Genomic DNA, 13,648 nt, shown 5'->3' with positions numbered 1-13,648 from the left:
TATATATATGATAAATCCCTTTTTAAAAGTTCAAGATCATCCTGTCTCAAAAAAAATGGAATAAAGTTTTTAAAAATATGCATGTTTGAAATTCTCAATAAAATTTTTTAAGGATTAAAAAAATCACTTAGCAACAGCCTTCTTCCTATCTTCCAGCTCTTGTATTTTTTTTTTTTTTCCTGCTCCCTCTTCTGAAATGTCCCCTGACCCTTAGGGGTGGCATAAATGTCCTGTTTAGGATCGAGCTATCAACTATCACTTATTTTAAGCACCTAGAACAGCCACGAGTCTCTGCACTCTACCATTCTGTACAAGACAAGCTTTTCTGATGAGGGTTGAGTGTAGCCTGTGTCTACGGGTATTATCAGAAATATTCATCGCAGTTTGGTGCCATGTCAGTTTAGCTGAACAGTAGTAATGAGTTCCCTGTACGGCCTCTGGCCTCCTTGGACATGGGTTTTTGAGCTCCTTTATGGCACCAGGCATGTATGCCTTCCTGTGAAGCGGGCCTCACATTCAATCGTCCAATCTGAGTGCTCTCGAGAGTCAACAGGCATTGCAAACATGGTATCAGAGCAGCTGTGAATGACTGCACTAGGTCGGCCAACCACCAATTGTGTATCAATAAGGCCTCAAAAAGGCACTGCCTCTCCTTGCTGAACTACTGGCTACTGATGGGTTCTGGGGGAGGGAAAGTCATTTTCTTTAGTTATGTACCCAACAGTGAGTACACCAGGCTCTTAATGGATAGTTCCAAACCTGTGGTCATATAGTCCTTATTAAAATAAGTGGGTCACAAACAACAACAACAACAACAAACAAAAAGACATGAACATTGGCCAGGTGTGGCGATGCATGCCTTTCGCCCAAGCCCTGGGGGAAGAGGGGTCAGAGGCAGGTGGATGTCTGTGAGATCAAGGCCAGCCTGGTCTACATAGGGAGCTCCAAGCCAGCTTGGGGCTACAGGAAGACTCTATCTCGGGGAAAAAAAAACACACACTATGAAAACAACGCCCCCTCAACATAAAAAGATATGAACAAGGGAAAAGGACCTGTGGGCAAGGAGGGGGGAGGGAGGAGTTGGTAAGAGTGGGAGGGAGGGAAGATGGTGGGGGTGGGGCACATGTATGAATATGCCAAAACATAAATTTAACATAGAAGAAAGGAAGAGCAAAGCAAAAAAAAAAAAAGGAACAGCTAGTTATTTATTGAGTACCTGTGCTGTGACAAAATATACTGTATATTTTTATCATAAAAATAAGATATCTCTTAATTAAAAATGTAAGAAGCTACAAGCTATAAAGATACTACTGTAGGGCTGGGCGTGGTGGCACACACCTTTAGTCCCAGCACTTGGGAGGCAGAGGCAGGCAGGCAGATCTTTGAGTTCGAGGCCAGCCTGGTCTACATAGTGAGTTCCAGGACAGCTGGGGCTACAGGGAGACCATTCCAAAAAAAAAAAAAAAAAAAAAAAAAAAAGATACTATTGTGTCCTAAAATAGATATTTGGGGATTATAATGAAAACCATCAAAATGAGTAAGTAAAAGACTCTCAAATTGCATAACTCTTGTCTCTTAAGGGGAGAAGAAAGTCTTTGAGGAGAAGTAAAGGCAAGAATAATTAGCATTTACAAGTTCTACACGGGGAACTAGAAAAAAGTCAGAACAGGGCAATTTTCAAATGTTCATACGAGCGTCTGTTGGAGTTTCTTGACAAGGGCTTCCAAAAGCATCCCTCTATTGGGTTCTTCCTCATTTTTCTTTTTGATAGACCCACTGAGGGGGTACGCCAATTGCCTCACCCTGCGTCCTTGTTCAGCCAGAGCGGTCTGCATCCCTATTCCCTATTGGCTATTTGGGTAACCCCTTCAGAGGATGGTGTGATAAGAATAGGAGGTAGGAATTGGCTAGGCAGTTAGGGTAAAAAGGCCCCAAAGAAAAGTAGCCATTTTTTTTACTAAAAGTCAAAATGTCCTTGGGTCTCTTAGCAACATACTCTGTTCCAAAGGCCAAAAATGTCAAAAGTATTTGGGAGCTTGTATGTAATCCTCAAAAGATTTTAGGGTTACCTCTTCAGAGGGGGAATGTTGGAGGGGAGGGAGTGGGCATGGATTTGATGAAAACACCTTATATGCATGTATGAAATTCTCAATAAGGTTTTTGTAAAAATTTAAAAAATATATTAAAAAATGAGCAAAATGATATTGTAAAAATTCAAGTGGGCTGACCAAGGTGGCCCATGCCTGTACTCTTAGCACTTAGATAGAGGCCTAAGAAAGGCAAGCTCCAGGTCAGTCTGCGTTACACAGGATGGTCGAGGCCAGCCTAGGCTACATGGTGCAACCCTGTCTCAAAAACAGACAAAATAACAAATGTGGGATATAAAGATTGATGACCGAGCAGAGCAGGTCAGCACATTAGCAAGAAGTGCAAGATCTGAGAAAGTGTAAGTGGAAACTGGGATGCCTTGAGATTTGTTAGGAACTTCTTTCCATGTGAAAAAAAAAGAATACACAATGCTGAAATGTAGCTCCTGGGTAAGCAAGCTACAAGGCTCATGTCAGAAGGGCAAGTGAAACGCCTCAGCCTCGTCATAAACTACAGGTGCACCTTGGTCTACAGCAGTATCCTGATACACCCACTGTAAATTGAAAGCACTTTCAAGTTAGAAATGCTGACTAGAAAAACAACAGAAAAAGTAATGCAGACACAAATGTGATTCTTTAGAAAGAGACTGACAACATTTGGTTAGATTCAGCAAGATGAAAAGGATGGCTAAATTACTAAAATCAGAAGTTAAAAATGACTTTACAAAAATAAAAAAGATCCTAAGTGATTTGTGTAGCGAGCCTTAGGTAATTCTGGTGAAATATGAACAAATTCCTAAAAAAGACACAAACTGTTGAAAAATGACTCAGGAAGAAATCTACTACCAGAAGATGCTGAACTAGTGAAAAACGATCTTATGTCACCTACCAACACCAACAAACCCAACTCAAAATAGATTAAGGACCTGAAATCAAAGCTGAAACTATAAAACTTTATAGTTTATAAAACTAGAAGAAATGGGGGCCCTCATGACACTGGATTTGGCAGTGATTTCTTTCTTGGACATGGCCCAAAAGAGCCACAAAAGCAAAAATAAACAGGACTACTTCAAGCTAAAACACTGTTGTCCTTCAGAAGCCATCACGGGAGTGGAGACAAGTTAATAACGAGTTGACAAAGCATGGCCTCCCAAAAATATAGATTATATGATTCCGTTTACATGAAGTGTCTGGAATAGGACATTAATGCTTGACGGAGGGGCTTAGGTGCTAGGAGAGAAACAGCAGCTGAAGGCACAAGTTTTCTGAGGCACTGAAATGTTCTAAAACCAACCACAGTGATGTTTGCATACATGTTAGTAAACCGAAACCACAGACTTGCCCACCAAGTGAGTAAATTATTTGGTTGAGCCATGGCCTTACTGCAGCTCAGGATGGCTTGGAACTCATTCTGTGGCCTGGGCTGGCCTTGAACTTATATCCTCCTGCCTCTATCCCCCTAGTGCTAATACTGCAAGTACGTACCACCATGCCCAGCTCCAAATGAGCAAAGTGCAATGTGAGAGCTAATGTTTGTCTAAGTCAGCGATACTTGCATTTTCTTGAATATTGCTTTTATCTTTCAAGATAGTTTATTGAGTCTGGATGCAAAAAGTTTCTCAGTATTTATAGTCACATCTTTTCTCTTATGATTTCTGGCTGATTTGCTTAAATAGTTGTTTCTTTCCACATTACTAATGTTACCTTGTCATAACTGATGCATTTTCTGGATGATCATACATCTTTTCCAGTAAATGGAATAGAGTACTTAATTCTCTAACCCTATCTCCCTACATGCAGATCTAACTCACCTCTCCTCACGCTGCCTGTCACCATCCTTTTCTCAGTAGACATATCCTATACCACACACAAGGAAGAAAAGCCTGATGGGAGGGGGCCCCCTCAGTTCCTGGCCACAGCCCGCCCTATTCTCCAATATATCTGTAACTTCTGGCCAGGCTGACTTCCCCACCTGTGATTCATAGTCGCCCTTTCCTGCTTTGGGAGCCTTGATGCCCTTTCTCTTCAGCCTTCAGTCTTCCATGACTGCCCCTCAGCAGATCAAGTTTATCCTTGCTGAGGAGCGGATTCACCCCTTCTATTATTCTTGCTTAAAAGTGTCACACACACACTCATGCCCTGCTCAACATTTTTCATCTGGGCTACTGCAACTGTTTCTCACAAACTTATCATATACTCTGGGGTTTTTAATTTGGTGTAAACATAGTTCTAGGAAACCACAAAGCATGTATGTATATATATATATATATACAATTTTGGAGGGAATAGTTTTCATAAGATTAAGAGTGCCATGACCTGAAAATGTCACTTTTCTTATAAAGGACAGAGAGACTTTAAAAAATATAAATGTGATTACATCACAGGCTTCCTTGAAGTCTCTCAGCATTGCCCTTCATCTATCATACCGGTATTTACTAATTTACGGAGGTAAGGTCTCATGTAACCAAGGGCTAGCCCAACTCCTTATATAGTCAAGGATGACCTGGAAGCTCTGTTCTTCCTGCTTCTACCTCAGAGTGCTGGGATTACAGGTGGGGGCCACCATACCCAGAATTATGTGATGCTAGGCTTCCAACCCAGGACTAGGCAAGCACTCTACCAACCGAGCTATGTCTCTAACCCTGAAGTTATCCATTTGTTTACGCTGTTGCTGCTTAGCTTCAGTTGTCAACTTGAAACACGTGTGAAGAGAGGCCCTCAGTTGAGGGACTGCCTCCATCAGATTGTGGCTATGTCTGGGGAGGTGTTTTCTTGATGTAGGAGAGCCCAGTTCACTGTGGAGAGTGCCATCCTGAGCAGATGGGCCTGGGCTGTATAAAAAATGTAGCTAAGCAAGCTGGAGGTGGCTCAGCAGTTAAGAGCACTGGCTGTACTTGCAGAGGACCTGGGTTTAATTCCCAGTGCCACATGGAGTCTAACAGCCATCCTTAACTCCAGTTCCAGGGGATCCGATGCCCTCTTCTGACCTCTGTGGGCACTGCATGACACAGGCGCACTTGTATACATGCAGGCAATACACACATACACATAAGATAAAGATAACAAATAAAATAATATTTTTTTTTAAAAAGGAACAGTAGGTGTGCTAGTAAGCAGGTTCCTCCACGGTCTGTGCTTCTGTTCCAGGCTCCAGGTTCCTGCCCTGACTTCCCTCAGCGTTGGACTGTGATCAAGATGTGTGAATCAAATGAATCCTTTCCTCTCCGTGTTGTTTTTGGATATGGTGTTTATTCATAGCAACAGGAACACAAACTGGGACACTCTCTACACACGACTCAGGGATTACAAAAGGAGTTATTTCCCATTTTCCTCAGCAAAACTAATTGTTCCATTTCTTCCTGTCTTCCCACCAACCCCTTCTCTATACATCACCAGTAGTTCTTATCAAACACTATTATAACTAACTTGGTTCTGCTTCTCTGCTAGGCCAAGAAACCACTAGATGATTTTCCATCTCCATGTTCCTTGTGTCTGATATTCACTTATTTCCTGAGTAAATCACACACATTCTCTTCTCGACCCATTGCAAACTGTACTAAGTTCAATACAGATGCTTCTCAATGTAAGACGGGGCTAGGGCTTAACAAACACATCTGTAACTCCAGATGGAGGAAGGAAGATCAGGAGTTCAAGGTCATCTTCAGCTACATATAAACTACGTATCATGTTCTAGGCTAGACAGGTAAGACTCTATCTCAAAAAAAAAAAAAAAAAAAAAAGGGGGAGCTGGAGAGATGGCTAGCACTGGCTGCTTTTGCAGAGGACCTGGGTTCAGTTCCCAGTACCCACATGGCAGTGAACAACTGTCCCTAACTACAGTTCCAGGGGATCTGACACCCTCTTCTGGCCTCTGCAGGCACTGCACACAGGTAGTGCACATGCAGGCAAAATACTCAAACACATAAATAAATCCATCTTAAAATAAAAAACAAAAACCAAATCCAGCCTAACAAAACAAAAACCCCAAAACAAATGTAAAAGGTTGAAAAAATTGTAATGCATTTAATATACGTTATTTAACATGCTTAGAAATACAGTTGTATAAAAATCATCAAACTTCATGCAACTTATTGAATATCTGGATCCAATAAAAGCTAGCAACATACAACACGGCAGACTATGGGTTCTTCACTCTCAAGACCACACTACTACCTGGGAACTGGGCCTTGGCATTGTCTAGCATTACGTATCATGCCCACATCACTAGTAATTTGAAATAGGATTCTGTTAAGCATATTGTTTTTGTACTACTGAAAAGTTGAAGTTGCAAACTGAACCACCGAAAGTCTGGGAGTGTGGATACCCTAAGTAGTCTGTCTGGTGACCGGCTCTAAGGGTTTCCTAACTCCTCTAGTGTAAATGCTCATATGTTTCACATTCTTCTTCTCAAGGTGGCATCTGTCGGGGCTTGTGGTGTCTGCTTTCTCGAATTCCTCTTCAGCTGGCCCCCTGAACTGTTCCCACTTGGTTTGCATCCTACCTTGCTGGCTGCACCCTCTGAGCATTCTCATTACCCTGACCTTTAAATGTTGGGGGTGCCTCAGGGTGTACCCTCAAACTCTTTGTTCATAGTCACTATCTATATAGACTTCATAAGACCAGCATTTCAAATATATTTGCTGATAATTCTCAAATTTATACTTGGTTACATGAGGGATCACTTTGTAAAATTTCACAGAACTAAGTACATATGATTTATGCACTGTTATTTAAATGGATGTCTTCTTAAAAGGTTAAAAAAAAAACCCCAAACAATAAGAAAGATTCTTCTAAGGTATTCTTTTTTTTGTTTGTTTGTTTGTTTTTTTCTTTGTCTTTTGTGAGGCAGGTCTCCCTGTAGCCCTAACTGGCCTGGAACTCACTGTATAGACCATGCTGGCCTTGAACTCACAGAGATCCACCTGCCTTTGCCTCCCAAGCGCTGGGATTAAAGGCATGTGCCATATCATATTTCAAAGCAAACTTCTCCCTGAATGTTTCCTATCTGATGGAAACACTATTTTTGAAGTGTTGAGGCCCCAAACCTGTCATGATCCTTCATTCAACTTTCATTTAACTCCAAACTGAGTGTATCTGAATATCGTGCCCAAGGTGGGGACCACCCAATATTGCACCTGCCCAACTGTGGTGGTTTGAATGACAATGCCCCCCACCGATTCCAAGTGTTTGGACATTTTGTTCCCAGTTGGTGGCGCTGTTTTGGGAGGTTTTTGGAGGTGTGGCCTTGCTGGAGGAAGTACATCACTGGGGGGGGGGGGGCTTTAAGAATTCTTAAGCCTTGCCAGATTTCCTCTCTCTGCTTCCTGCTCCTGCTTGAAGATGTGATTGCCCAGCTTTCTGCTCTGGCTGTCTCTTCTGCCAGGCCTCCCCACCGTGATGGACTGTAACCCTCTGGAGCCGTAAGCTGAATAAACTCTTCCTTCTGTAAGTTGCTTTGGTCAGCGTTTTTTATCACAGCAACAGAAAAGTGACTGATACACCAACACATATCCCAACACCAACATGTCTCATCTCACACTCACCATCTCAGCCACAATAACCTGCTAACTGGGCGCTGTCACTTTATCCTTGCTGCACAGTGACAATAAGCCTTTAAAAGTGTAGCTCATGGGCTGGGGAGATGGCTCAGGGTAAAGTACCTGCCATGAAAACATGAAGACCTGAGTTCAGATCCCCAATATCAATATAAAAAGGCAGATGTGGTGGTTCGCACCTGTATTCCTGGTGCTAAGGAGGTGGAGATAGAAGGATCCTTGGGACTGGCAGGCCAGCAGATCTAGCGGAATCAGTGAGCTCCAGGATCAGTGAGAGATGCTGTCTCAAAAAACAAACTGAAGGGGCTGGAGAGATGGCTCAGTGATTAAGAGCACTGGCTGCTCTTCCAGAGAGCTAATGACTGGTTGTCAATCCAGCTCCAGGGGATTCAACATCTACTTCTGGCCTCTGTGGGCACTGCACAATGGGCGTACTTCCATCCATGCAGGCAAAACACTTATACACATAAAAGTAAAAATAAATTAAAAAACAAAACAAAACAAGGCAAAGAGCAACTGAGGAAGACACTCCATGTGACTTCTGGCCTCCACGTGAATCCACACGTGTGCACACACACAAATCCCAGCCCCCCAATATTTATATACTATACCATTTCCTCTAACGTCCCAATTTACTAAATCAAGTTTGAAGCGCGCGTACATGCGCGCGCATGTGTGTTCACTCATGCCAGGAAAAGTGTGGAGGTCAGAGGGCAACATATGGAAGTCGGTTGCTTCCTTTCACCACGTGGGTCTCAACCATCGAACTCAGGTCCTCAGGCTTGGCAGCACGCACCTTTACTTGCCGAACCATCTCACTGGCCCAAATGTGAAGTTCTTACACTGAGGGTCCACCAGGTACTTCATGATTGCACCCCGCTTATCTCCGTGACCTCATTTGCTGCCATTCCCCACTTGCTTCAGTTCACTGTAGTTACTTGTTCCGTTTGAAGTTCCCTGAACATTTCCAATAGGATTCCACTTCAAAGCTTTGCAGCTGCTGCTCCTCTGTGCTTAGAACAGTTTCCTCCAAATTCTCCTGTCTCCACTCCTCTCCTCACTCCAGTTTCATTATTATGAGATTTTCCTTGTGATGGCTTAAAACAGCTATTATCTTACCATGCTTTAATTCACTTTCTAATGTGACCAACCCCCTCAGGGTACTTAAACCTTCTAAGAATGAGCCTGTTTCTGTCCCCAGAATCCCCATTATCTACAGTAGTGCTCAGGAGCATTACTGAATGAATGTAGAATGAACATAACACTGCTTCTGTTTGTCTTTCTCAAGTTCTTTTTAGGATTTATTTTTATCTGTGTGCGTGTGTGTTTGTACCACACGAGTGCAGGTGTCCAGGAGGACAGAACAGGGTGCTAAAGTTACAGGCAATTGTGAACTTCCTGATGTGGGTGCTGGGAACTGAATCTAGGTCCTCTGCAAAGAGCAGGAAGTGCTCTTAGCGGCTGAGCTATCTCTCCAGCCCCCAGTCCTATTCTTTTTCCGTGACACTCTTTCCTGATTCTTGGATTTCTTAGTCTCAGAGATGATGACTTTTTTCTCTGCTTGATCTTAAATACAGGTTAAAATTGGAGAGGAGAGGGTTTAGAAAGGCAACAATTCAGGTAAAGATTACTTTAAACTTCAAGCTAATAAAAATCAGCACCAAATGAAAGAATCTACCTCTGTACAGAGTAACTAACATTAGGTTTACCAATGCCTGTTAATGAATGTAAGGCGTTTCCTTATTTGCAAGAGCTGACTGGTATATCTGGGCATCACAGGAATGTACACTGTATAAAAGGACTACCTTAAAATTATGTCAAAATTATGAGCTGGTCATGGTGCACACCTGTGATCTAGACAGTGGGAGGCTGAGGAAGACAGAATTCTGTGAGTCTGAGGCCAGCCTCTTTCATAGAATGAGTTACAGGCTGACCAGAGTTACAGTGAGATCTTGTCTCAAAAACAAAACAAAACAAGACAACTAAAATCATGTCAAGTGAGCAACGATGACTTCTGAAAAGATGGAGCGGATATGGAATTATCACTCTTACAGATTAAAAACTGATAAACAAGGGCTGGAGATATGGCTCAGTGGTTAACAGCACTGGCTGCCCTTGCAGAGGACCCAGGTTCAGTTCTTAGCACCCACATGGTGCCTAACAACCAGCCATAATTCCAGTTCTAGGGGATCTGACCTCCTTGGCATTGTATCACCTAAGTACACATACACTCAGACACATAAATAAGATTTTAAAAACCTGATAGACATTTATGTTTTTTTTTCTACACAGGTACATGCTAAGCACTTTAACTGCACCTCTGAGTTTCACAGGGCCTTATAGGAAGTCACTATCACAGGGTTCATCCTACAGACTAGGACAAAAATCTTGAGATATTATGAAACTCAACCAAGGTTACAAAACTTGTAATTGCAACCCACTTAAACATTATAAGTCTAACATCAAATAAGAAGGGAACCCACTATCTTTAGTTCTTCCTTTTTTATTTCATGGGACAAAAGAATTACAGAGCAGGTCAGACATTAACAATAACATTGACTCCCATGGCCTCTTTTCCAGGCAGAGCTTTCTGAAACCAATGTAGTGCGGGCCTTCTTCCAGACACACAGAATGGACACTGTGCTAATAATCGAATCTCTTTACACAGAGACTGGACACTTCTGGTCTCTGAAAAACATTTCATTTCACCACTGACCTTTAAGTTTAGGAGTCTGGTGCCTGCTCTGGGGACAATTCCTCCCCTCACCACAGGCTCCAGTTTTGGTCTGAGCCTCTGAAGCCCATAACCAGCTCGGTGTGGATAACAGCGCCAGTGCAGCTGGTGCAGGTTTTCCTAAGCTGTGATCCCCGGGATCCCAATCAGAGGACACTGTCACCAAGTCCAAGGAGTCCACCCCTTTATCCCAGGGCTGGGCAGTCGCCTGGAGATGGAGGACAGCTGAAGCCTGGTCCTCGGTGGCTCCACCCGCCTGCGGGTACCTCACCCTGCCCCTCTGCCCCGCTCCATCCCCGGCCACGCTCTCCCCACCCATCTGGGATTCATCCCCTGCCCACCCCCACCCCCCACCCCCGGCTCTCTCCCGTCCATTCTCTTCCTGGTCTACGCTCACCAGGCTCTCCCGTTCACCCCCCTGGTCCATGCTCACTTCCAGGCTCTCCCGTCCATCTCCAGGTCCATCCCCAGCCTGGTCCGCGCTCACCAGGTTTTCCCGTCCATCCCCCTGGTCCGTGCTCACTTCCAGGCTCTCCCGTCCATCCCCAGTATGGTCCGCTCTCACTAGGCTCTCCCATCCATCCCCAGCCCCGTCCACTCCCCTGGTCCTTGCTCACTTCCAGGCTCTCCCGTCCATCCCCAGCCCAGTCCACCCCCAGCCTGGACCGCGCTCACCAGGCTCTCCCGTCCATGCCCCTGGTCCGCGCTGACTTCCAGTCTCCTGTCCAACCCCAGGTCCATCCCCAGCCTGGTCAGCTCTTACCAGGCTCTCCCGTCCATCCCCCTGGTCCATCCCCTTGCCTGGTCCACCCCCTGGTCCACCTCCAGCCTGGTCAGCTCTTACCAGGCTCTCCGTCCATGCCCGGTCCATCCCCTTGCCTGGTCCACCCCCAGCCCGGTCCGCGCTCACCAGGCTCTCTAGTCCATCCCCCAGGTCCGTGCTCACTTCTAGGCTCTCCCATCCACCCCCTGGTCCATCCTCCGCCTGGTCCACCCCCAGGTCTATCCCCAGCCCGCCCGCGCTCACCTCCCGTCAGTCTCCGGCCGCGGGGCATCCGTCGCAGGCCCCGCAGCACCTTCCGCGCTGAGCCCCGAGGCCCTGCGGCTTCGCCTCCGCGGCCGGGGCTGCTTCTGAGCCGCCGGCTCTGGCTCCATGGCCTGGGAGGGGGAGTGGGGCCGTGGCCGGGTGCCTGGGAGACCGACGGCGGCGGGCACTGTGCCCGCCAGCTTCTGCCAGGCAGTAAGCTGCTGGCTAGCAGAGAGCGGCCGCCATCATCCGGGCATTTGAAAATGGCGGCTGCACAGCGGTCAGCCAGTCAGAGAGAGGCCAGGGTTGCTAGGATACGGGGAGTCCCGCCCTCTTCCTAGCCGCGGCGGAACGCTAGTACCTAGCAAAGGGTGGGAGGAGAAAGGGAAATCCGCAGGTCAGGAGTTAGGAATGCTCGGTTTTGTCCTAAGGCCAACCTTGCATCTCCCAGAGGCAGTCTTGCACTACTGGACTTTCACTGCATGGGGGAAAGGGACTGGAAGAATTGTACCATTTTATGTCGTGCTAGATAACACTTAGCATTAGAAGAGTTGAATGTAATGACTCAAAGGAAGTAAATTATTCGTGTGGGATATATACCCAATTACCAAAGACCAAGAACTGTGTTCTCAGGGATGGCGCTAGGAAACCAGTGCAACCTAGTTGTAAGTCCTGTCTTCCGGTAAGTAGGAGACTGGTTCCTTAGCAAAGTGAGGGGACAGTATGAATAAAAGAACTTTTCAAGTTATTACATGAAGGTTGTTAGAGGAAAACGTTCTTGGATTTTAAATATTGCATTGTATGTGCTAACGGTTTTTAACATAGTCTTTTCTGTTTAAAATTATCCTAAGAACATGTACAGATATAGGAAACTATTAATGACTGTTTACAATAGAAAGATGAAAGGTAACCTAAATAAATAATGATTGGAAAATTCCTAAATACAACGGATTGACTGGAAAGCCCATCTTCACATACATGAAGACAAAACACTGTATACAAAAAAAATTTTTTTAAAGACCTTCTTAAAAATAACAAGATTCTTGGAAGTTAGCTTATCCTCAAATCTGTAGATGCTGAAATTGATTTTGATGCTGTCACTAGAGGTGGTCAGTCCTTTGGGTATTTGTGATTATTATCACTGTCAAAATGATGAATACTCCAGGATATTGATGTGGGGACTATGTGCCAGGTATTTTCCAGTGATCAGAACATTGTTGCTTTAGCCAAGACAATCCCCTTCATTGTTTATTCACTTGGGAAGTTGTTATTTTGTCCAGCAACTATTCACATATACTTCTTGAACTCTTACAAGAAGAAATAGTGAACTGAAGGCTCAATTGGTGATTCAAACCCTGGAAAGGGCTGGTGAAATCCCATAAACTTACAATAGAGCCACTTTCTGCTGTCTAAATGTCCCTGCCCCCAGATTTAGTGTCTTTCTCTGTCTAGGACAGTACTGAATACATGACATACATCCTTTGAATCCCTGTGTCTCCAACTCTGTGCAAATTGTTCCTCTTCCTTAATATGGTCTTCAGGTCATGGTTGAGGAAACTGATTATATTTCAGCTTTTCTATATTACACAGAATTGAGTACTGGATCTCTTTCTTTGAGAAGATATTTTCATTAATTTGATTGAAGCTGAGTACTACCTATATTTCTTCAGTTGTAGATTGATATTTCTAAAAGATTCCCCCCCTTCCCAAATCTTCTGCCATCTGTAGTGACACACCCAAGGCCCAAGAAAAGTATAGAATCCTGCCAACCAGCAATAATACACCTCTGTAAAGTGTTCCCACCTATCCCTATCCCAAGTCTGAAAAATCTGATTTTGGACAGTCTGGCAGAAGAAGAAGAGAAATAGGAGGAGGAGGGAGAGGGGGAGGGGGAGGGGGAGAAGAGAAGAGAAGAGAGAAGAGAGAGAATTTGTTTTTTATTAAGACAAGAAACAAAACAAAACAACCTGACCTTGTGGACCCATGCCCTTAATCCCAGCACACTGGAAACAGAGGCAGGTGAGATAAGAGACCAACCTGCTCTACAAGAGTTCAAAGTTCCAGCCCCTCGCCTGGGGCTACAGGAAGACCCAGTCTCAAAAAAATGAAAAAGAAAAAAGAGAAAGAAAAAGAAGAAAGAAAGAGAAAAAGATTCAGGTTTATTGCAGAGATTATGTTACACATTATTATAGAAATACATTTGAGGGGCTGGAGAGATGGCTCTGTGGTTATGAAAATAATAATA

General features: G+C 44.4%; 1 protein-coding gene across 1 annotated transcript in view; it reads right to left on the bottom strand.

Moving 5' to 3' along the window:
• Positions 1 to 11,677, bottom strand: part of Net1 (neuroepithelial cell transforming 1) — a 51,996-nt gene extending 40,319 nt beyond the window's left edge. The window contains exon 1 of the mRNA XM_008836847.3: positions 11,404 to 11,677. Coding sequence (XP_008835069.1) covers positions 11,404 to 11,531 — 128 coding nt within the window. The 5' untranslated portion in view covers positions 11,532 to 11,677. The remainder of the gene's footprint in view (positions 1 to 11,403) is intronic.
• Between the last annotated feature and the right edge of the window lie 1,971 nt (positions 11,678 to 13,648).

The sequence above is a fragment of the Nannospalax galili genome, unplaced genomic scaffold (assembly GCF_000622305.1).
Source record: "Nannospalax galili isolate Female #2095 unplaced genomic scaffold, S.galili_v1.0 scaffold438, whole genome shotgun sequence".
NCBI lineage: Eukaryota > Metazoa > Chordata > Mammalia > Rodentia > Spalacidae > Nannospalax > Nannospalax galili.
Note: the sequence above shows the minus strand (reverse complement) of the source record. Positions and strands in the feature narration are given on the sequence as shown.